This window comes from Globicephala melas, chromosome 10, assembly GCF_963455315.2.
Source record: "Globicephala melas chromosome 10, mGloMel1.2, whole genome shotgun sequence".
In the NCBI taxonomy this organism is placed as follows: Eukaryota; Metazoa; Chordata; class Mammalia; order Artiodactyla; family Delphinidae; genus Globicephala; species Globicephala melas.
The window spans coordinates 82,471,675-82,493,415 of NC_083323.1; the positions used below are offsets into that span (position 1 = coordinate 82,471,675).

Genomic DNA, 21,741 nt, shown 5'->3' on the forward strand with positions numbered 1-21,741 from the left:
GGCCTAAAACATTTCTGTCCTGCATTCTTTTTAATATAGGATTTTGTTTTAATAGTGTAAAGAACCTAAAACAGCTGGACCTAAAATGATAATGAGGTAATAGTTTCTTTAACTTGTATAAGCGCTTCTTTTTTCTTATTGAAACTAGGAAAACCTCTGCATGTTAGCGTCCATCAAACTAAATAACCAAAAGCATTCCTCTATTTTGGAAGAAAAGTGGATGACTCCTGTTTCTTTCATTATTGCTTTGAAAGAAGCTGGACTGAATATCTTCCCTACTGGACACTCTCACTTTTATGTTGTTATAAACTATAAGGTAAGAATGAATCTTTCCAAATTTAATGTGCTGGACATTTAGAATGTTAGCAAGTATTAAATTTTATATAAATCTTAAGGTACACCAATGGTTTTCTATATTCACTTATATAAGATTATAGTTAGAAAGGAAGGAATAAATAGCATGACCAGAAATCCAGAGTTCTCTCAAATTTAATAATCTATTGTATGATCTTCATAATGACACATGGAGCGTAACCACAGCTGGTCAGTTTAGTGCAAAGGTAGAGTCTGAGCAACTTCGCATTTCCTATGCTTTCTTTCTCCTTCCAGACTGGATACATGTAAGATTTCTTAAAAGAGTAAATGACTCAGCAGTTTCCCAAATATGATAAGTCAGGCAAAATTAGACATACAAGGACCACCAAACCCACTTCCTTCTATTTCTCGACAGAGCCTCCCTGTCTACGTACAGCTTCATATGACGCATAAGTTTAGTTAAATGAGATCCTTCCATGTTAAACTGCAAGCTCCTTGAGGGGGGTGGCCGTTTCTTAATCAGCTTTGATTCTTCTAGCACCAAGCCTATTCCTAGAATACAATAGATGTTTAGCAAATATTTATGATGCATGAATGGAGACAGAGTGGCTTCTAATCATGAAAGGTGTTTTGGGCAGAAGAGTTCTATACTCAAGAACAAGTTTATAATATACCAGAAAATGGCAATATAGGTAGACACAACACTTGAAAATAATCCTGTCAATAAGAGTGCATACATATATGCGTAGGGAAAAAAAACCAACCTTAGTTTTAGTAACTCAAATTGCCAGTTACTCTACAAATGCTGAATGTCATATACTAGTCATCTTTTCAGAATATTATACTCAAGACTTTTTTTTTTCTGAACACCTATATTCTAGACATTGTTTTAGATGCTTAGGAAAGAGTGAATAAAACACAGGTCCCTGCCCTTGTGGAGCTTACATTCTAGTTGAGGGAGGCAAAAATAAACAACAAACATAATAAACAAAATTATCTTATATGTCAAAAGGTGCCAAGTGGTATGGAAAAGGAAAGTTACAATACCAAATAGGGTGTAGGGGGAGAGGGGTTCAATAAGGAGACAAGATTTGAGCAACGCTTCAAGGTGGGGAATTTAGCCAAGTTGATATCTCTGGAAGGATATCAGCTTCCAGGTGGAGAGAAGACCTGGGGAAAGAGCCCAGAGGGTGTGGCCTGATGTGTTTGAGGATGGGAGGGACAGCAAGGAGGCCGGGGTGCCGAGAGAGCAAAGGGAGAAGAACAGGGGATAAGGTCAGAGAGATAATGGGGTGTACAGGGGATGTCAGACCACAGAGGCCCTTGTGGAGCACTGTTAGGACTTTGGATTCTACTCTGAAAAGGGAAGCCATTGCCCCGTTTTGAGAAAGAAGTCATGTAATCTTACATTTTATTTTTTTAATATTTGAATTTTAATTTATTTTTTAATAGTTTTTAAAATTTTTTATTGGATTATAGTTGATTTACAATGTTGTGTTTCTGCTCTACGGCAAAGTGAGTCAGTTATACATATATACATATATTCACTCTTTTTTAGATTCTTTTTCCATATAGGCCATTACAGAGTATTGAGTAGAGTTCCCTGTGCTGTACAGTAGGTCCTTATTAGTTATCTATTTTATATATAGTAGTATGTATATGTCAATCCCAATCTCCCAGTTTATCCCTCCCCCCCACTTTTCCTCCCTTGTTAACCATAATTTTGTTTTCTACATCTGTGATTCTATTTCTGTTTGGTAAGTAAGTTCATTTGTACCATTTTTTTAGATTCCACTTATAAGTGATATCATATGATATTTGTCTTCTCTGTCTGATTAACTTCAGCTGACTTACATTTAAATGGATCTGTGTTGAGACCAGACCAGACTGTAGGGGGCCAAGGATGGAAGGGAGACTAGAGAGGCTCTACGATCAACTCTATTTGTTTGTATATTGACAGCTTCCTTTGGTAGAAGTGAAAGCTTATCGACAAATGGCCCTGTTAAGTTCTGCTTTTGCGTTTGGTTGGAGCAAGTGGAATACAGTATGCAATTCTGACAAAGTTGTATTTCAGGTATAGTATGCAAAAACCCCATTAAACTATTTTGTGCTCCAAAAGAAGATACTCAAAAGCTAAATGAATGTAGACCATGGTTTCTCCTTTTAAAAAGGTGAAAAAGATTAACATTCAAAATGGAGTTTTACAACTTCATTTTCTTTAATTTTGTCAAAAATATAAAACCAGGGCTTCCCTGGTGGCGCAGTGGTTGAGAGTCCGCCTGCCGATGCAGGGGACGCAGGATCGTGCCCCGGTCCGGGAAGATCCCGCATGCCGCGGAGCGGCTGGGCCCGTGAGCTATGGCCGCTGAGCCTGCGCGTCCAGAGCCTGTGCTCCGCAACGGGAGAGGCCACAACAGTGAGACGCCCAAGTACCGCACAAAAAAAATAAATAAATAAAACCAAACGATGTAAAAAGGTTATACTTTCATTGTCCATTATGGTATCAAATGCTCTTGATTTCAGGCTTAGAGACCTTATCTCTCTTTACATCAACTGAAGAACAAATGTCAGCCTTTCACGTGAATATATCATCTATGATTCACAGACTTTCTCCTCTGAGAGGGTTAGGCCTCCAGTTTAACTTTCTGGCACATTTCCTACTGCCTGATAAAGAGTGTATCTTATCAAATTCTACACGATGACTGATGAACATTTTAGCATAAATGAGCCACCATATTTATTTATCTTGTTTATTGTGTGTTTCTCCTATTACAATATAAGCTCCTTGAAGACAAGGTTTTTATTGTTGCAGTTGTTACTTATTAATACGTTTAGTTATTTTTTCTTTGTTGTTGTTTTATCCCCAGCACCTAGAAGAGTACCTGACACTTGAAGCCATTCAATAAATATTTTTAAGGAATTAATACATTTTGATAAGTTCCATAAACACCAAGATATAAACAGTTTCATGCTTTAAAAAAAATGGGACATTAAGACTGTTTCTTTTTATCTTAGCAATTCAGGGAACTCAACTGAGCCCTTCAAATAAAATACTCTACTGTCAAAATACCCAATAAAAGAGGAACTATTAACATATTTTTCTTTCTTTTTCTTTAGGTGAGGGAACACCTTCCTAAAGAAGAACCCATTCAGAATCCTAATTGGACCCTTTTAATGTTTAATGGTGACAGGGCACAAAGCCTCAAAATCAATGAATCCAGTGATGCATTCTCTGAAGCCCTTAAAGAAGAAACTGAGTTTCATTCTACTTTATATCACATGGTTAAGGATTTTGCTTCTAAAGAAGCAATGAAGAAAGTTAGGTGTTCCAGCTGCCAGTTTGTTGACTCTGTATGCCACATGCTACTCTCAACTAGATTACTCAGCTATTCTTAATCCCCACTGATAAATTTTATTCAGTATGAAGAATGAAGCAACTTGGAGAAAAATCCGGTATTTCTACAATAAAGTGTAATGAGTGGATATATGCCAAATAGGCTGTTAAAATGATCTAATCAGCATTTTACACTCAAATTTTACTTTCTAAGAATTAGGGTTTTTTTCCTTATGCATATGTGACCTACTGAGACTTCCAACATTCACTGTATGAAAATTTGAATGGTTCTTTATTTCAATAAATTTTAACAAACAATAATATCTCCTCCTCAAAAAGCTCATTAAAAAAAATCATATAGGTGGGCTTCCTCCCCATTGTATTTTAGTTAGGAAGGTAATCACAAAAAGAGGGAATATAAAATATCTTACAGTCATTCTGAGAACCTCTGGTTCCATGCTATAATTTCCCAGCTAAAAGCTACTAATTTACAAAGTTCAGATACTGAAACTTTAAAAATCAAGATTAGCATTAGCACATTAGGATGTGCTGCAGTCACACTGGCGGTGGCCCATTGTGTTGGAGTCTGGTAAATGGCCACAAGATATGTTCTAGAGACATCCAGGAGTCCCCGTCCTGTGTGGGAGCAGCATCCACAGACTTCTGGAAAAATCGGCCTGTGAAGAAGCTCATCAATGCCGCGAATAGTACAATGAACGCGACAGAAAGCCAGAGTGCCTTACTGGCCTCTCTGATGGAAGTCTTGAGATTCGTTGCCCAGGAAGCTATTGTGTTATAACTACAAGGAAAACACAAAGTCAGCATGTAATCTGTTATTAGAAACACTCCTTTTGTCAACAATAATCAAGTCATGCGTCTGCCCTGCATAATTCCACCAACACCCCCTCATAATAAGCTACATAGTATGATCTAGCCTCTTGGCTTTGGCCACAATCTGCTCCCCACACCCCTTATAATTTTTAGAATTAAAGAAATGATGTGCTAAGGTAAGAATCTGAAAATTATGTGATTTAGGCATTACTTAACTCCTAACAAGTACATTTGAGTATTAAGTTCATTTTTTCAATCAGGTAAGGCAATTTATATTCCTGGGGTAGAAGAAATAATGTTATTCATTGGGTAGAGCAAGATATATGTACTTGTAAACATGTCACTTATTTCTCACCATACCCTGGACTTTTGCTGTACTGAAACCCTAAAATTCCTTTTAGAAACACCCACCAAAAAAGATTACAGCATCATATAAGTCTTTGAAATAGTTAACTATGTGTTTTACATGTGCTAATTCATTTACTCATGACAGCAAAGACATAGGTACTATTATCATCTCTATTTTACAGGTGAAGAAATCAGTGCTCAAAAATGGATGAACTTGCCCAGGTCACACAGAGTCAGAGAGCTAATTCAAGCCTGGGCCATCTGGTTCCAAGGCCAAGTTCTTAACACTGTGAACTCACCTGCCTCTTGTAGTTCATAGGTTCAGGGATAATTGTTAAACACCATATGGAGTTTGTTATTCATCTTAAGTTTAACATTTTGAAAGGTCTTTTAGTAAAGTAATTTGATTAAGATTAATTCTGCTAACCCTGCCTTACCTTTCCCCATTCCACCAAAATGGTATCATTTAGCAAGTAGACAACTTACATTGAAAAGACATCCCATTTTGAAGGATTATTTTTCTTTTCAGAAAGACTTGGCTTTCTTGTCCTTTCTACTGTTTCTTCTTCAGGTGGTTCTGAGTCATCTTTAGTTCTGTAAATAAATATTGTTTTTAAATATTAAACTATGGATAATGTGCTATGATCATTTATAAGATACTGCTAAATTTTCCTGTATTACTAAGGAAGCTTGCAGATATTCATTTTGCTTTAGAAAGATTTGATAAATAGTAATTCTAAAAGTCAAATCACCAACTTTATATTTTTAACCATTTATAGGAATTCAATTTTCTTTTCTTTCTTTCTTTCTTTTTTTTTTTTTTTTTGCGTTATGCGGGCCTCTCACTGTTGTGGCCTCTCCTGTTGCAGAGCACAGGCTCCGGATGCGCAGGCTCAGCGGCCATGACTCATGGGCCCAGCCGCTCCGCGGCATGTGGGATCTTCCCGGACTGGGGCACAAACCCGTGTCCCCTGCATCGGCAGGCGGACTCTCAACCACTGCGCCACCAGGGAAGCCCAGGAATTTAATTTTTTAAAGTAACTTTCTGTATTTAGAAAAATAGCAAATGTTTGTTGTAGAAAATTGGGATGCTAGCCAAAGAACAAATAAAAAGGGGAGATTTACAAAGAACATGTGTAAGTTAGTCAATTCTCACCACTCATAATTAACCACTGTTGTTACTGTGATTTTCCTTCTCAGCATGTGCGTGTGTGTGTGTCTGTGTGTGTATTAGTAACTACACTTTAAAAAGCAAATGTGGATGCTATATTTCTCCGTGTATTTTTCATTCAACGTATCATAAAATTTTTCTCATTAACAATTGATTTTACTCTTTTTTCTGTAGGTTTTTTGAGCAGTGCTAAAGTGGAATAACGTCAAAGTGTCATTTCTTCTTTCTCTAAAAAATCTTAATACTTTTAAACATGTTTATGAAGATATGTTTGGTATAAAACTACCTAAAATAAACTATTAGTGGTCAGTGAGCTGGGAAGTAGCAAATGGGTTGACTGTATTTAGATAAAATCATATTATCTAAAGAGGGGTCCTTTACCTGAACAAAACTTGTTTCATGTTCATGTTCCATGTTTCGTGTTCACTGATGAGTCCCTAGTTGGATTTGAATATTGAAATCCCAAACTTACAATCCCCTCACAACTGCCAAAGGGAATTGTGTCTCAAAGTTTTTTGTTTTTCAGTCAAACACCTACAGGGAATGCATGTGATAGATTTTAGTTTGGTTTTTAAAGGCAACAAAGCCCAAAAGCCAGAATTCTTGTAGGATTTTCAAGGTTTCAGTCTTCGTTTGCGAAAACTTTGCAGTAGAAATCATACCATACTGACAAAAATTTAAAAATAGATTATAATCTTTTCAAGGAAACTCTTGATTTTTTTTTAACCCAGATTAGAAAATATCCATTATGTTAACTCTAAATCTAAAAAGAGTTCAGTACATGCAATTAGACTCCCAGGATTATTTAAGGAAAAAGTAAAGGCTTTGAGGGTAGGAACTATGTCTTTTTCATCTTTATACCTCTTAAGCTTGAGCGTAGTGTGTCTCACATAACAGGCACGCAATGAACGTGTTATAAAATCAACATAAAATCATTTCATTAAGATCTCTACAGACGAGGAAACTGAGACCAAATAATGCTAAGCAGTTTGTCCAACGTCACCCAAGGATTTAGGGGCAGCATTTCTTCTTCTCCCTCCCTCTTGCCCTCTACCTTTCATTATAGGAGTATATTTTATTTGTTTAACTTGCTAGAGATAGCAATGTAGAGTTTTATGTTTCCCCTCGTCTTCATTTACTTAAAGGGAAGACATGTATATAGAATGCACATATATTACATATTACATTATATGTTGTAAATAATTCATCTAAGTAGATGAAAAGTTTATTTCTGTGGCTCTTCGTTGACCTTTCCCCCTGATGACAAGAAACCTATACAGGAAAAAAATTCTCTTCACATATCTGGCAAATTCCAGGTTCTTTTCTAACTTAAGACCTCAAACCTTGAAGTACTGAGTGCTATGAGAGTGAATGTATTAGCAAGTAACATTTATATAGTACTTTATAGTTCACAAAAGTCTTAAACAATGAATGATCTTTTTGATGATGCAGCATTGACCTCATCTCCACAGAATAAAACTGATCCCCACTCTTTATGCCCGGCACATCAGGTTAATAAACACATCAAGCTTCACCTACTTCAGTTCACATTTTTCTTCTTCAGCATCTGCCCAGGAATAGGTGCTAATAAATCGATGTAATGAGGGACGGTGTTCACTCTGCTTTGACCCCAAAATACGCCTAAATAAAAATGATTATAGCCACTTGTCAAATCAAATACTTCTGTAGCCATTACCAACTTATTTCCCACTACCTAAATCAATACAAAAATGATACATTCTTATTTTTTCCTTGGCATATTCATATAATGCTTATTTCATAAGAAATAATTTCATGAACATATGCCAGTTTTTATAATTATTCTGCATATACTCCATGCAAATCAAATGTTACTATATCACTTATTTCAAACATTTACTTTAGCCCAGTTATAAAACAGTAAGGTTCCCAAAGAGCAACCAGAAAATTACACTTACCAACTGCTTGACCTCCTACTGAATCGGTCATTATTTTCCATCCCAGCCACCTTTAAAGTTCAGATGTTAAGGAAATAATAAAATATGAATTTAGTGTAGTAAATTTATATTTCTGTCATATGGAAATAAATTTGCTTTTGACTAAGAACACTTAGGGATTTGCTTACCATTCCTGCATTTCCAATATTTCTGGGCAAAGAGGCAATGGTCACTCTTCGAAGAGAAGATGGCTACCCAAAGGGGGAAAATGTACACTTAGAAAATTCTCAATGTTTTATCCTTGTATGAAACACTGATGGGTATTCTTGAATGTACACATCCATGTACTTGATCACTGATGAGTTAAACAGGAGACATATTTTCAAGGATTTTGTTATGGCCAAATTGCCTTCCAGAAATATTCTGCCAATTTATATTCTACCTTCTCCAACAATGGATAATTTTTGCCAATCAAGTAAGGAACATAAGGCTTTCTGTTTAGGTTTCCAGTAACACTGAACACTGTTTTCCTATGCCAAATAACCCTGTATGTATCTGCTCTGAGAACCACCTGTTTATGATTTTTGCCTATATTAATTTTGTTAATGATATTTCTTGGCAGAATTTTTTTATTGTTAATGTAGCCAAACCTTTTCATCTCTTTCTCTCTCTCTCTCCTTTTTTTTTTTTTTTTTTTTGTTATCTTTGGTTTGGTTTGGTTTTTGGCCACATCATGTGGCATGCAGGATCTTAGTTCTCTGACCAGGGATCGAACCCGTGCCGCCTGCAATGGAAGCGTGGAATCTTAAACACTGGACCGCCAGGGAAGTCCCTCATCTCTTCCCCTCTTTTGCTATCATTTCTTTTATGCTTGGAACGGTTTTCCCCAACTCAAGAGGAGATAAATATGCACCTATTTTAGGGATTTTTTTTCATGGTTTCATTTTTTCCATTTAATACATTTAAGGATGAGTATGACATTATAATGAATGGATGTGTTTATACCTCAGCCTTCAGATTTGTACAGGAGAATGTTATATTTTGTGGCTCTTCACATTTAAATAAGTAGAACTTCAGGAAATAAACTGAAGAAGTTTTATGTGAATACTTTTCTTAAGCCACCATTTCTAATTTATTTTTATAGGTTAGTTGAACATCAAAAATATCAAATTGTGGTCCAAAATCCTGGGTTCTAATCATGATTCTGTCACTACAGGATCATAACTAATCACTTAACTTCTGTGAAAGTTAATTTCCTCATCTGTGAAAAAGATTTGGATGGAATGATTTTAAAGTCCCTTGCTCAAAAATTCAGTGAAATCTTGATTTTCAAACTGACAGAAACTGCTGGTTGACTTTCAATATCCCGTTTTCCCCTTCTACTTAGTAACAAACCCCACTAATTTTTAGTTAGGCATACAGCCTCCAGAATAAAAGCTGTTTTCATCTTATTTCCAACAAAGAATGAAAAGGGAAATGTTATCTGGGACTTCTAGGAAGTGTCTTCAGAGGTAGAGAGAACACCTGTTCTCGCTTCTTGCTTTTTCTTGGAGCAGGACTCAACATAATGACCAGGACTTGGTACCCAGAAATGACAAAGCTATCTTAGACTATGAGATGGAAGCAAAGTGCTGAGGTCAATGACTCGGCAAGAGAGACGGGGACTGGGATTTTGTGAAGCTGTTGGACTGCTTATTCCCAACTTTAGTTTCACATGAGAGAGAAACTATCGTTATACTGGCTTTCCTCTCGCTGCCAGGCAAACTTAATTGATGTACAAATATTGCAAGAAGTACAAAAGCGTACATATATAAACACACATGTATATATACATAACACATATATATGAATTAAAATCACTGTTGTTTTACGATTTAAAGTCATGTTGCTTCAAGTAATATTTTAAAACCATCTCAGCTATAACATATGATAGACATTTGTTACCTTAGAGTTTAGAGAAGCTGAACGTTTTTTAATTTGGCAGTCACCTGAAAGGGAAAACACATTTGTGTATTTTTGGAATTACATGTGCAATTTAACGCAACGGTCTTAATTCTTTACAAAGAAAAGCAATGGTTGGAAAATATTTAAGACCCTAGAGACTACTGAGCAACATAAATATCTGGTTATAATTTATTTGGTGATTCACAACGTTAGTAATCTGAACCAATGGAATACAGTCCTCTGTGTCACTGCCAATGTCCACCATGCCTGCCTAGCAGAGGGGGCACTAAATGAATGTCTGCTGAATCAGAGTCCAAAATTACAGATCAGAAGATCATCACATGTTATTACTTTTCAAGAAGAGGGAACAGAATCATTAAAATGAAAATTCTGCCTATAGACATTCATACTGTCTATTTAAAATAAAACTATAAGTTTCATATAAGCCTTCTGTTAAGATATTCTCCATGGTCTCAGATGTCTCCCTATTTTCCAATCTATTGATCAGCTTACCCTGTCACAGTCCTTCCTTGTTCGAGGGATACAAAACCATTGTTGATAAGAGTGGTTCATTTATGCTACTGTGCCTTGCTTTATGTGTGGAGAAAAAGCCAATTCTAACATATCCTAAGTAAGACAACACTGGGGTCAACTCAATGAGTTGGAGTTATATTCGCTCATGTCATCATTTTAATGAAATCTTGGTGTCTACCATAAAATCCATCTTGTCTCCTAATTTGTTTTCTAACTGACATCTTACTCTGGGCTATATAAATAACAGGAATGAGTCATTTCTTATATTCTATATATCATATCCTTCTAATATAATCTTAACATAAGGGTCTTATACTAAGGACATTATATAATAAGAATTAGTAAGAGAGAGAATGAAAAAGAAGAAAGTTAGAAAGACATAACTGATACAATTATCTTAAACTTTTATTACCTTCATCTTCAAGAGGGTTAAAAGTCCTTTCATTTTGCAAAAGAACCTGTTTTAGTTCTTCTAATTCAGCATGTTCTTTGGCATACATTCTCTTCAGATTTTCTACATGCTGAATCATCACTTCGACGGCTTTACTAACCCGGCTTTCCTAGCAGGAAAAAAAAAAAGAACAAATTTAGGGCTTCCCTGCTGGCGCAGTGGTTGAGAGTCTGCCTGCCGATGCAGGGAACACGGGTTCGTGCCCTGGTCCGGGAAGATCCCACATGCCGCGGAGCGGCTGGGCCCATGAGCCATGGCCGCTGAGCCTGCGTGTCCGGAACCTGTGCTCCGCAACGGGAGAGGCCACGACAGTGAGAGGCCCGCGTACCGGAAAAAAAAAAAAAAAAGAGCAAATTTACATTGAAAATACTATTCTTGATACCCAGTTAAAAGACAGTGAATGAGACACATGCACTTACCTTCACTCCATCCTTAAATCCTACAAAAATGACAAGGGATTTTTTTTAAGGCATGAATAGACAAGGGTAAATAGAACGGAAGAGGATATAACAAATTTTTGAACACCTGCCAAGTAGAAGGGCCGGTGGTAAATGTCTAAGACCTGAAAAGCTGAACCCTTAAAAAAGCAGTAAGAAAAGCCTAGAAGCCACGTGGGTTATACCACAGAAAGCTGCAAATGCTCAGGAATTAGTGGTGCCTTTGGAATTAAGCTTGGAGATAGAACAGAAGAAATGGTTGAAAATCTGTAAAAAGTGATTAGATCCACAGATCCCCTCCCTTACTCAGGTCAGCTGAGCCCCTCTACCACTTTGGTGAAAGACTACAAAAGCTGGCTATCTAGAGAGAGTTAACCAGAGTGTCTGTGGATTGAGCGGTAACAAATAGTTGATGGTGAGTGGATCATACAGAAAAGAATAGATTTAAGCAAAAGTCTATATATATATTGAATCTAGAGATATGGAGCCTTATTCTTCCAACTATCAAACACTTGTAGCCAAGCTTATACTCTCAAGACTGGCAGTTGGAAGACTTTTCTCTGAGGAATCTAACATTGCAAGATGACAGTCTTAAAACTACCAACGTTAAGAGTACCCCAGTGACACAACCTAGCTTGTGTGAAGCTCAGAGCCAAAAAGAAACGTCCCCACCCAACATATACAGAGCTCCCAGTCAGCTGTATAGTGGGTCATCACTAGTCAGAGGAAAGCCTCTAGCCTGAGAAAAGGAAATCAAAACAAAAAGAAAAAAACTAAAATTTCAATGAAACTATCAATATCTTCAGAAAAGTAAGAATAAGTATTGCATCTATGAAATAAGAACAAGATATTAAAAAGCAACATTCTGAGAATTTTAAAAGTCTGGAAATTAAAAATATGATTAAAAAATATGTAACTTAAGAGTTTCAAGATAAGGTTAAGGAAATTTCTCTGAAACTAGATCAAAATGACAAAAATGTAGAAAACAGACAAGAAAGGACCAGTTCAGGGGAAAGGAATTCAAGAAGTATAGAAAATGTAGAAAAATTCCATCAAATGTAGAAAAGGAAACAGTTCAAGAAAATCTCTGAACTCAAGAAATAACTTTCCAGCTTAGGACCTAAAACAGTGGTTGAAAATAAACCCATGCCAAGGAAGGACAGTAGGGGTAAAAGCTTCTGGAAAGTAAAAAGGGGTTTTAAACAAAAGTTCAGGGGTCAGAATGGCATCAAAGTTTGATAGCAACTCCAGAAGCTAAGAAGAAGATGAAAAATTATGAAGGAAATGATTTCTAATCTAGAATCCTTCACCCAGCTACCGTAAAGACATAAAGAATAAAGCCATTTTCAGTTATATAACATTTTAAAAAGTTTACCTCCCAGGCATTCTTTCCCTCAGAAAAACGCGTGAGATGTTCCACCAAAATAAAAAAGTAAGCCAGCAAAGAAGGAGGTATGGGATTCAGGAAATGGGATTCAACTCAAGAAAGAAGTGAAAGAAATCTTCATTTAAGAATTCCTAAGACTTTTGTGTTGAGCCTGAAGAACAGACTTACAGGTCAAAAATCTCTGGAAGCAACATCTCAATGAAGAAATTGACAGAATACCTGATGAGTCTGAATGTATTGTGAGATCTAGACTCCCTGGGAGAGGCTAAGAATAAATTAGAGATAAGTAAATAGAAAACTAAGCATAACAATCATGGCAAAGGAAAATGATTAACTCCACGAAGAACATGAACATTGTGCAAAGAAGGAAAAGACATCATAACAGACTACTGTCTCTGCTATGAATAGAATTTACACGGGCATAATAATGTTTACAGATAATATAGATCTAATATTATTCATCCACTTTTTTTAATTAAAACTTTTTATTACGATAATTTCAACAGACACAAAAAGTAGACAATAAGCCCACACATATCTATTAACCAGTTTCAAGAACCACTAACATTTTGCTATATGAGTTTCATCTCAAGTTTTGAATGCTATTTCTTTTTAAGTACAGGTGATGGACATCATGTGGTTTTACTCATAAACATTTCAGTAAGTATCTAAAAATATATATATATATAGGAGTGTGTTGTCTTAAATAACCACAATGCCATGATCACGTCTAACAACATTAACAGAAACATCTTATCATCTAATCCATATTCAAATTTCCCCAATTGCCTCAAAAACATCTATTTACAGTTTTGTTTGAATTGGAACCTGACAAAATACATTCATTGTATTTTTTCTTTTTTTTTATATTGATGTGTAATTCACAATATAAAATTTACTATTTTAAAGTGAACAATTCAGTGACATTTAGTACATTCACAATGTTGTGCAACCACCACTTCTATCTAGTTCCAAAACATTTTTATCACCCCAAAGTAAACCCCCACACCCACTAAGCAATTACTCCCCACTCACCCCTCCCCACCAAAACCTAGCCAATACCAATCTTCTACCTTTCTCTAAAGATTTACCCATTCTAGATACTATATATAAATAGAATTATACAATATGTGACCTTTGTGTCTAGCACCTATAGTTTGCATAAATTCTTCCAGATTCATCTACACTGTAGCATGTATTAACACTTCATTCCTTTTAATAGTTAAATAATATATTAATAATATGATAATAATATTGTAATTTCCCCACATCCTTGTCAACACTAGTTATTTTCCTTCTTCCTTCCTTTCTTTTTCTATTATTATAGCTATCCTAGTGGGTGTGAAGAGGTATATCATTATGGTTTTGATTTTCATTTCCCTAATAATTAAGCATCTTTTCATGTGCTTATTGGCCATTTGTATATCTTCTTTAGGGAAATGCCTATTCAAGTCTTATTTGCATTTTTTTAATTGGGTTGTTTCTCTTTCTGTCAAGCTGCAAGCGTTCTTTATATATTCTGGATACTAGGCCCTTATCAGATATATGATCTTCAAATATTTTCTTCCATTCTGTAGATTATCTTTTCACTTTCTTGATAATGTCCTTTGATACACAAAAGTTTTTAATTTTGAAGAAGTCCAATTTATCTATTCTTTTGCCATTGCTTTTGGTGTCGTATACTCCCTCATTTAACAAAAACTTTTTGAGTACTTGCTATGCACATTTTAGGCATTGAGGAGACAAGCAGTGAGCCATACAGACACATATTCCTGCCTTCATGGAGCTTATATTCTAGTGGGAGGAGGTAGACAACAAATAAGACGTCAGTAAAACATAATAGTATGCTAAAATGTGATCAGCATTATGAAAAAAGACAGGGAAAGGGAGGATGAGAAGCTCTGGGGTGGAAGGGGTTGAAATTTTACAAGGGAGCTCAGGTGGTCAGCTGGGCTATTCTATGAAGGTGACAGTTGAACAAGACTTGGAGAAGGTGAGGGCTAAGACATGTGGACACCTAGAGGAAAAATATTCTAGGCATAGGGAACAGCTAGGACTGGGGGCCTGAGTTGGCAGCATGATGAACAGAAACGAGTCCCGTGTGGCTGGCGTGCAATAACCCAGGAAGACAGTCACAGAAAATAAAGCCCAAGGGGTAAGAAGGCAGGGGAATCATGTAGATCTTTCTAAGCCATCATAAGGACTTTGGCTTTTATTCTGAAAAAAATGAGGAGCCACTTGAGGGCTGTGAACCAATAAGTAACATGAAAAAAAGAAGAGTAGCATGTCCTGGCTTAAGTTTTAAAAGGATTATTCTGGCTGTTTTATTGAGAAGCGACTATGGGGGTGGGGTGGGGATTGGATTTAGATGGAGACAAGAAGACCATGTAGGAAGATATTGTAGTAATCTGGGAAAAAAAATAGAATGGTGGCTTAGATTAAGGTGGTAGCTGTGGAGAGGGAAATGAGTGGTTGAATTCCAGACATGTTCTGATGGTAAAGTAAATAGGATTGTCCATAGGATTAGATGTGGAGTGTGAGAGAAATGTGTTGAGAACTATCCCCAAGGTTTTCCAGCCCCAGCAGCTGGAAGGACAGAGTTGCCCTTTACTGAGGTAAGGAGACTATGTGTGGAACAGTTTTTGGAGGGACTGTCAGAAGTGTATTTTTGGATGTGTTAAGCTTAAATTGTTTATCAAACTTCCAATCTACATCAACAGTAGCAGGTTCTAGTCTGAAACTCATGGCAGAGGTTTGGGATAAGTGTGTGAATTAGGGAGTCATTAGTTGACTACATAGGATAGTATGGGGATTGAGTGACGATGGAAATCAGACGTGCACAGGTGAAGCCCTGGGGCCCATCAAGATTAAGAGGGCTGGGAGAAAGGGTGGGACCCGTAAAGGAGTCTGGAAGGGATTGCTCCATGATGTAGAGAGAAGGACCAGGGGACTGTGGTACCTGGAAACCAAGGAGGAGAGTGTTTCCAGGAGGAGGAAGAGCTCAGCCGTGTTGAATGTAGCAGACAGGTTAAGGAAAATTAGTAGGTTAAGGCTGACTAGAATATGTTTCAGAGAGACTGGGAGGAGAGAAATTGGAAACAGCACAATTCTGTTGAGGAGATTTGCTTAAAATGGGAACAGAGAAACAGGGTGGTGGAGAAGAGTGAAAGATTGTTTTGTTTGTTTAGTGTTATTTTTCCTATCTTAAAAACAACGTATTTGTGTGTTGATGGGAATGATTCAGTAGCGTGGGGAAAAACTGGAGATGGAAGAATGCAGGGAGAATTGGGGCCCAAGATTCTGAGTAATTTAGAAGGGATGAGATCTTATATACACGTGGGATGGTTAGCCATGGATAGGATGAGAGACAACTCATCTTTCATACCAGGAAGGAAGGCAATGTCAAGGGTTTAGGTGCTTGTAGGTTCAGAGCTTTTGGCTCTGGCTCCTTCTGATTGCCTCAACTTTCTTACTGAGTTAAGAAGCAAAGTCATTATTTGACAGAGAGAGAGGGGAGGACATGATGGTGATTTGAGGAGAAAGGAGAAAGTGTGAAAGATGGGAAGCCCCAAGGACCACTTGAGGTTTGTGATGAATTTCAAAAGAACTCAGTCAGCACAGAGGTGTGAGGTTTTCCAGCTATGCAGGTATAATCAGGTGGAGAAATGGATTTAAAACAAGTTGTAGATTTTCCTAATGATTAAAAGAAAACAAGAGAAGGAAAAGTGTTGAGGGTTCATGCAAGGGAGCTAATGTTGTGTTTGACCATGGAATTTAAGCTTGGTTAGGAAAGAAGAGAGATCAACAATAAGGTGAAAGACAGTGAAAAGGTGTGAGGGGGAACGATTGATAAATAAATTTTCATCTTTGTAGTAGGAAACCAATAAATATCTAAAACTGAATCACTTGGTGACAGTATAAGCATATTATTTGGAGATATGAATATTAATAAAAAAACAAACCAAAAGAGTTGAAAGTTGTTGCTCTGGAACATGGGAAATGGGATAAGAAGGCTTTGAGAACTACTTGACTTTTTTAAAAAAAGCTATGCACATATGTAACTTTAATAAAAATAAAACAAAGAATATTACTACCTGGCGAGGGGTTAAAAAGAAACTAGAATGTTAGAAGTGTATAACAAATGTTCAGACTAAAACTATCATCACAGTGAAATGTCTCCTTCTTAGGAGAATATATTTTAACAAGTTTGTTTACGTAGAGATTCAAAAATTTAAAGTCTCCCCAGATTTTCCCACAAAGAAAATTTTGAAAATCGACTTCTCTATGAAAAAGTGTGCAAAGATGCATAAACAAGGATATTTATTGTAGCATTTTTTAAAACAGGAAAATATCAAGAGCATTCTGAAATGATCAAATATAGTTTTTTCCTAGAAATGTAATCCACTTTTAGTAATTAAATTGTAACTGGAGAAAGGGAGACAAATTACCTGATTAATGGCTCCCAACATCTCAGCCCTACTGGCCACTCGAGCTGTGCACTGACTGAGGAATGTTACACTTTTCTCCAGCTTCTTAATGATTTCCTGGGCTTGGCTGTCATCTTCACAAAGAGGTGTTAAAGACTGCACAGAAAGTAAAGTATTAAAAAGTATCCAACCCAAGTATTCAGCAAGTGATTCTAACACTGACTATATTGTAAATGCAGATGAATCTATTATCTTTGTGGAAGGTGAAAAGCAGCAGCAAAGACCAATAATGAATGATACTGAAATATTAATACCTTTGTTGGTTATGAGGTAGACCTATGCAGGTATTCACAAAGCCTTTTATACTATTTTTGATCCCTTCCTTCTTTACTTCCCAAATTTGCTACTCCTTCATGTGTGTTTATATCTTTCTTCTACAATTAATAGGATGGGATGTAATTAATTGGCAGTGGTAAATAAATTATGCCTATAAATGAATTGAATGCACTATATGAAGAGCATAGTTTGAACTTTTAAGAAAAGTAATAAAAATATACTCGAATTAGATATGACTCTGATTACTATATTTGCTCTTCCATTGATGACAAGGTGAGATTGGGCTGGTTAGGCCGTTACGCCTTCATTGCCTTATGAATATTTATCTCAAACCTCTGCCCTTGAACCACGATGATGGCTTTCCTGATGGAAGGCCATCTGTTTCACTGGAGTGGAGAAAGAATTAAGAGAACAGCATATTTGGAAGCCAACAAGCCATTGCTCATTAGCTGTGTGATCATGAGCAAATTTCTAATACTTGCGCATGTCTAAAATACCATAAATTTTATATAGCATCAGAAAGGAAAAGTGCTGCCAATAAAACCATAAGGCATCATTGACTGTAAATTGCATCTTAATTCTACAAATGTTATAATATCAAGCTTTCTGATTTGCTTTTTCTTCATCTGTCAGATGGAGACAACTACATCTTCTTTCCAGGAATATTGTGACATGAGAGGTAATAGATGCCAATTGTTTGTCACACAGTAGATGCTCAATGAAATAGCAGCCACTTTTGAAACAGGCAGATATGTATGAGTTGCAACTGGAAAGTTGCTAACCAACTGGAATGACCATTGTCAGACATACAGTTTCTTACTGCAGTTTAAATAACCACCATTAGTTAGAAAGAGAAGAGCATATATTAGTTGTTAGTCAAACAGAATATGGCTTACCAAAACTTAATCATGAAGAAATGGAAAATTTGAGTAGACCAATAATTAGTAAGGAGACTGAAGCAGTTATAAAAAGAAAAATCTCCCAAAGAGGAAAAGTCCAGTTCCAGATGGCTTCACTAGAGAATTCTATCAAACAGCTAAAGAAGAGTTAATACTAATCCTCCTGAAACTCTTGCAAAAAATTGAAGAGGAGGGAACACTTCCAAGTTCATTCTCTGAGGCCAGAATTACCCTGATACCAAAGCCAGACAACAACATTTCAGGAAAACTATAGACCAATATTCATTATGAATAGTGATGTAAAAATCCTCAACAAAATACTAGCAAATTGAATTCAATAGCACATTAAAATGATTATACACCATGACCAAGTGAGATTTATTCCTGGAATGCAAGGATGGTTCAACATATGAAAATCAATCAGTGCAATACACCACATTAACAGAATGAAGGATAAATATCCCATGATCATCTAAACTGATAAGAAAAGCATTTGACAAGATTCAACACCTTTCATGATAAAAATATCCAAAAAAACAGAAATACAAGGAAACTACCTCAACATAATAAAGGCCATATATGAACACCCACAGCTAAAATCATACTCAATGGTGAAAGACTGAAAGCTTTTCCTCTAAGGTCAGAAACAAGGCAAGGATGCCTACTCTCACCACTTCTATGCAACTTAGTACTGGAAGTCCTATCCAGAGCAGTTAGGCAAGTAAAAAAATATATTCAAAAAATCCATATTGGAAAGAATGAAGTAAAATTATCTTTGTTCACAGATGACATGATCTTACATAAAGAGACCCCTAAAGATTCCACAAAAAGACTGTTAGAACTAATAAACAAATTCAGCAAAGTTGTAGGATACAAAATCAACACACAAAAATCAATTGCATTTCTATGCACTACCAATGAACCATCTAAGAAGGAAATTAAGAAAATAATTCCACTTACAATAGCATCCAAAAAAATAAAATAGTTGAGAATAAACCTAACCAAGGAAATGAAAGACTTGTACACTGAAAACTACAAAACATTGCTGAAAAAAATGAAAGAAGACACAAAGGGGAAGGCATCCTGTGTTCATGGACTGGAAGACTTAATTTTGTTAAGATGTCCACACTATTCAAATCAATCTACAGATTCAATGTAATCTCTATCAAAATCCCAAAGGCATTTTTTTCAGAAATTGAAAAATTCATATGGAATCTCAAAGAACCCCAAAGAGCCAAACAATTTTGAAAAAGAAGTACAAAGCTAAAGGTATCCCATGTCTTGGCTTCAAAACACATTACAAAGATACAGTAACCAAAGCAGTATGGTTCTGGCATAAAGACAGACCAGTAGAACAGAACAGCATGCCCAGAAATAAACCTATATATATATGGTCAAATGATCTTTGACAAGGGTGCCAAGATTACAAAATGGGGAAAGGATAGTCTCTTTAACAAATGATGTTGGAAAACTGCAAAAGAGTAAAGTTGGGCTCTTATTTTACACCATATACAAAAATCAACTCAAAATGGATTAAAGACATAAATGTAGGACCCCAAACTATATAACTCTAGAAGAAAACATAGGGGAAAATCTTCATGACATTGTATTTGGCAATGATTTCTTGAATATGACACCAAAAGCATAGGTTACAAAAGCAAAAATAGAAAAACAGCACTGCATCAAACTTACAGACCTTTGTGCATCAAAGGACATAATCAACAGAATGAAAAGGCAAATTATGGAATGGGAGAAAATATTTGCAAATCATATATCCTATTTTAAAATTGGCAAAGGACTTAGACATTTTCCAAAGATGATATACAAACGACCAATAAGCATATGAAAAGATGCTCAACAATACTAATCAACAGAGAAATGCAAATCAAAACCACAGTGAGATACCACATTGCACCTATTAAATGGCTACTATCAGAAAACAGAAAATAGGGACTTCCCTGGTGGCGCAGTGGTTAAGAATCTGCCTGCCAATGCAGGGGACACGGGTTCGAGCCCTGGTCTGGGAAGATCCCACATGCCACGGAGCAACTAAGCCCGTGCGCCACAACGACTGAGCCTGTGCTCTACAGCCCACGAGCCACGACTACTGAGCCCACGTGCTGCAACTACTGAAGCCTGCATGCCTAGAGCCCATGCTCCGCAACAAAGAAAAGCCACCACAATGAGAAGCTGGTGCACCGCAACAAAGAGTAGTCCCCGCTCACTGCAACTAGAGAAAGCCCGCACGCAGCAACGAATACCGAATGCAGCCAAAAATAAATTAATTAAAAAGAAAAAGAAAACAGAAAATAACATGTTGGCCAGGATGTAGAGAAATTGGAACCTTGGTGCACTGTTAGTAGGATTTTAAAATGGTAACACACTGTGCAAAACAGTACGGTGGTTCCTCAGAAACTTAAAATAGAACTCTATATGATCTGGCAATCCAACATCTGGCCATATTTCTAAAAGAATTGAAAGCAGGGTCTTGAAGAGATATTTGCACACCCATGTTCATAGCAACAATATTCAATATTCACAATAGCCAAGAGGTGGAAGTAACTCAAATGTCCATCAATAAATGAATGGATAAACAAAATGTGGTATATACGTACGATGGAATATTTCATTCAGCCTTAAAGGAAGGAAAGCCTGCCACATGCTACAACATGGATGAATTTGAAGACATTATGCTAAGTGAAATAAGCCAGTTACAAAAAGACAAATACTATATGATTCCACTTACATGAGCTATCTAAAGTAGTCAAATTCATAGAAACAGAAAGCAGAACGGTGATTACCAGGGGCTGACAGAAGGGCAAAAGGGGAATAGTTTAATGGCTATAGAGTTTCAGTAAGCAAGATGAAAAAGTTCTGAAGATCTATCTCACAACAACGTGAATATACTCAACACTACTGGTGTACACTTAAAATGGTTAATATGGTAAATTTTACATTATGTGCTTTTTTAACCACAGTAAAAAAACAGAATATGGTTTCTATATTTTTATTTTCTTTTTCCAAAATGAGCCCCCTTAATTTTCCAACCCATCCGTATATTTATGGTGACTGCACAAAATAGAAGAATAATAGTTGTTACACTTCTGTGTACCTTACAGAAGGTTTGCCCATTATCTGACAAGACTGAAATGTCACCGTTCTCTTTTTTCAGTTAATTAAATGGAAATCGTCTTTTGATTCTCTTCTTTGGAGCTTAACATTGATATTATCTCCTGTTGCTCAGTTTTCTGCATAATTACTCTTCTGCCTGAAATCTATTTGAAGATACAGAGAGATGGCAGAAGATTCACGTAACTACTTTAAACGACATTTATCTGTTTTATTACTTATACCGTTCTATTGGTGAGCCTTTTATCTTAGCCTGATCCTGATTTCTTACCTCTTATTAAT

The 21,741-nt window shown here is 36.3% G+C and overlaps 2 protein-coding genes across 16 annotated transcripts in view; one reads left to right on the plus strand and one right to left on the minus strand.

The window, feature by feature from the left end:
• The window catches only part of DNAI7 (dynein axonemal intermediate chain 7), an 84,911-nt gene extending 74,380 nt beyond the window's left edge, over positions 1 to 10,531 (plus strand). For 7 of the 11 annotated variants that reach the window (XM_060305905.2, XM_060305899.2, XM_060305900.2 and 4 more), the window contains 3 exons: positions 149 to 316; positions 2,276 to 2,389; positions 3,433 to 5,677. In XM_060305905.2, the coding sequence (XP_060161888.1) occupies positions 149 to 316; positions 2,276 to 2,389; positions 3,433 to 3,711 (561 nt within the window). In that variant the 3' untranslated portion in view covers positions 3,712 to 5,677. Of the gene's footprint in view, positions 1 to 148; positions 317 to 2,275; positions 2,390 to 3,432; positions 5,678 to 5,697; positions 8,583 to 8,661 lie in introns of those variants that run through there. The other 4 variants (XM_060305902.2, XM_060305908.2, XM_060305907.2 and 1 more) reach the window with 3 other exon arrangements.
• The window catches only part of IRAG2 (inositol 1,4,5-triphosphate receptor associated 2), a 94,304-nt gene continuing 72,982 nt past the window's right edge, over positions 420 to 21,741 (minus strand). For 4 of the 5 annotated variants that reach the window (XM_060305898.1, XM_030830555.2, XM_060305897.1 and 1 more), the window contains 8 exons: positions 17,117 to 17,251; positions 10,806 to 10,953; positions 9,860 to 9,903; positions 8,104 to 8,166; positions 7,937 to 7,986; positions 7,539 to 7,640; positions 5,315 to 5,422; positions 456 to 4,448 (listed from right to left, as the gene is read on the minus strand). In XM_060305898.1, the coding sequence (XP_060161881.1) occupies positions 4,205 to 4,448; positions 5,315 to 5,422; positions 7,539 to 7,640; positions 7,937 to 7,986; positions 8,104 to 8,166; positions 9,860 to 9,903; positions 10,806 to 10,953; positions 17,117 to 17,251 (894 nt within the window). In that variant the 3' untranslated portion in view covers positions 456 to 4,204. Of the gene's footprint in view, positions 4,449 to 5,314; positions 5,423 to 7,538; positions 7,641 to 7,936; positions 7,987 to 8,103; positions 8,167 to 9,859; positions 9,904 to 10,805; positions 10,954 to 17,116; positions 17,252 to 21,741 lie in introns of all 5 variants that reach the window. The other variant, XM_030830554.3, reaches the window with a different exon arrangement.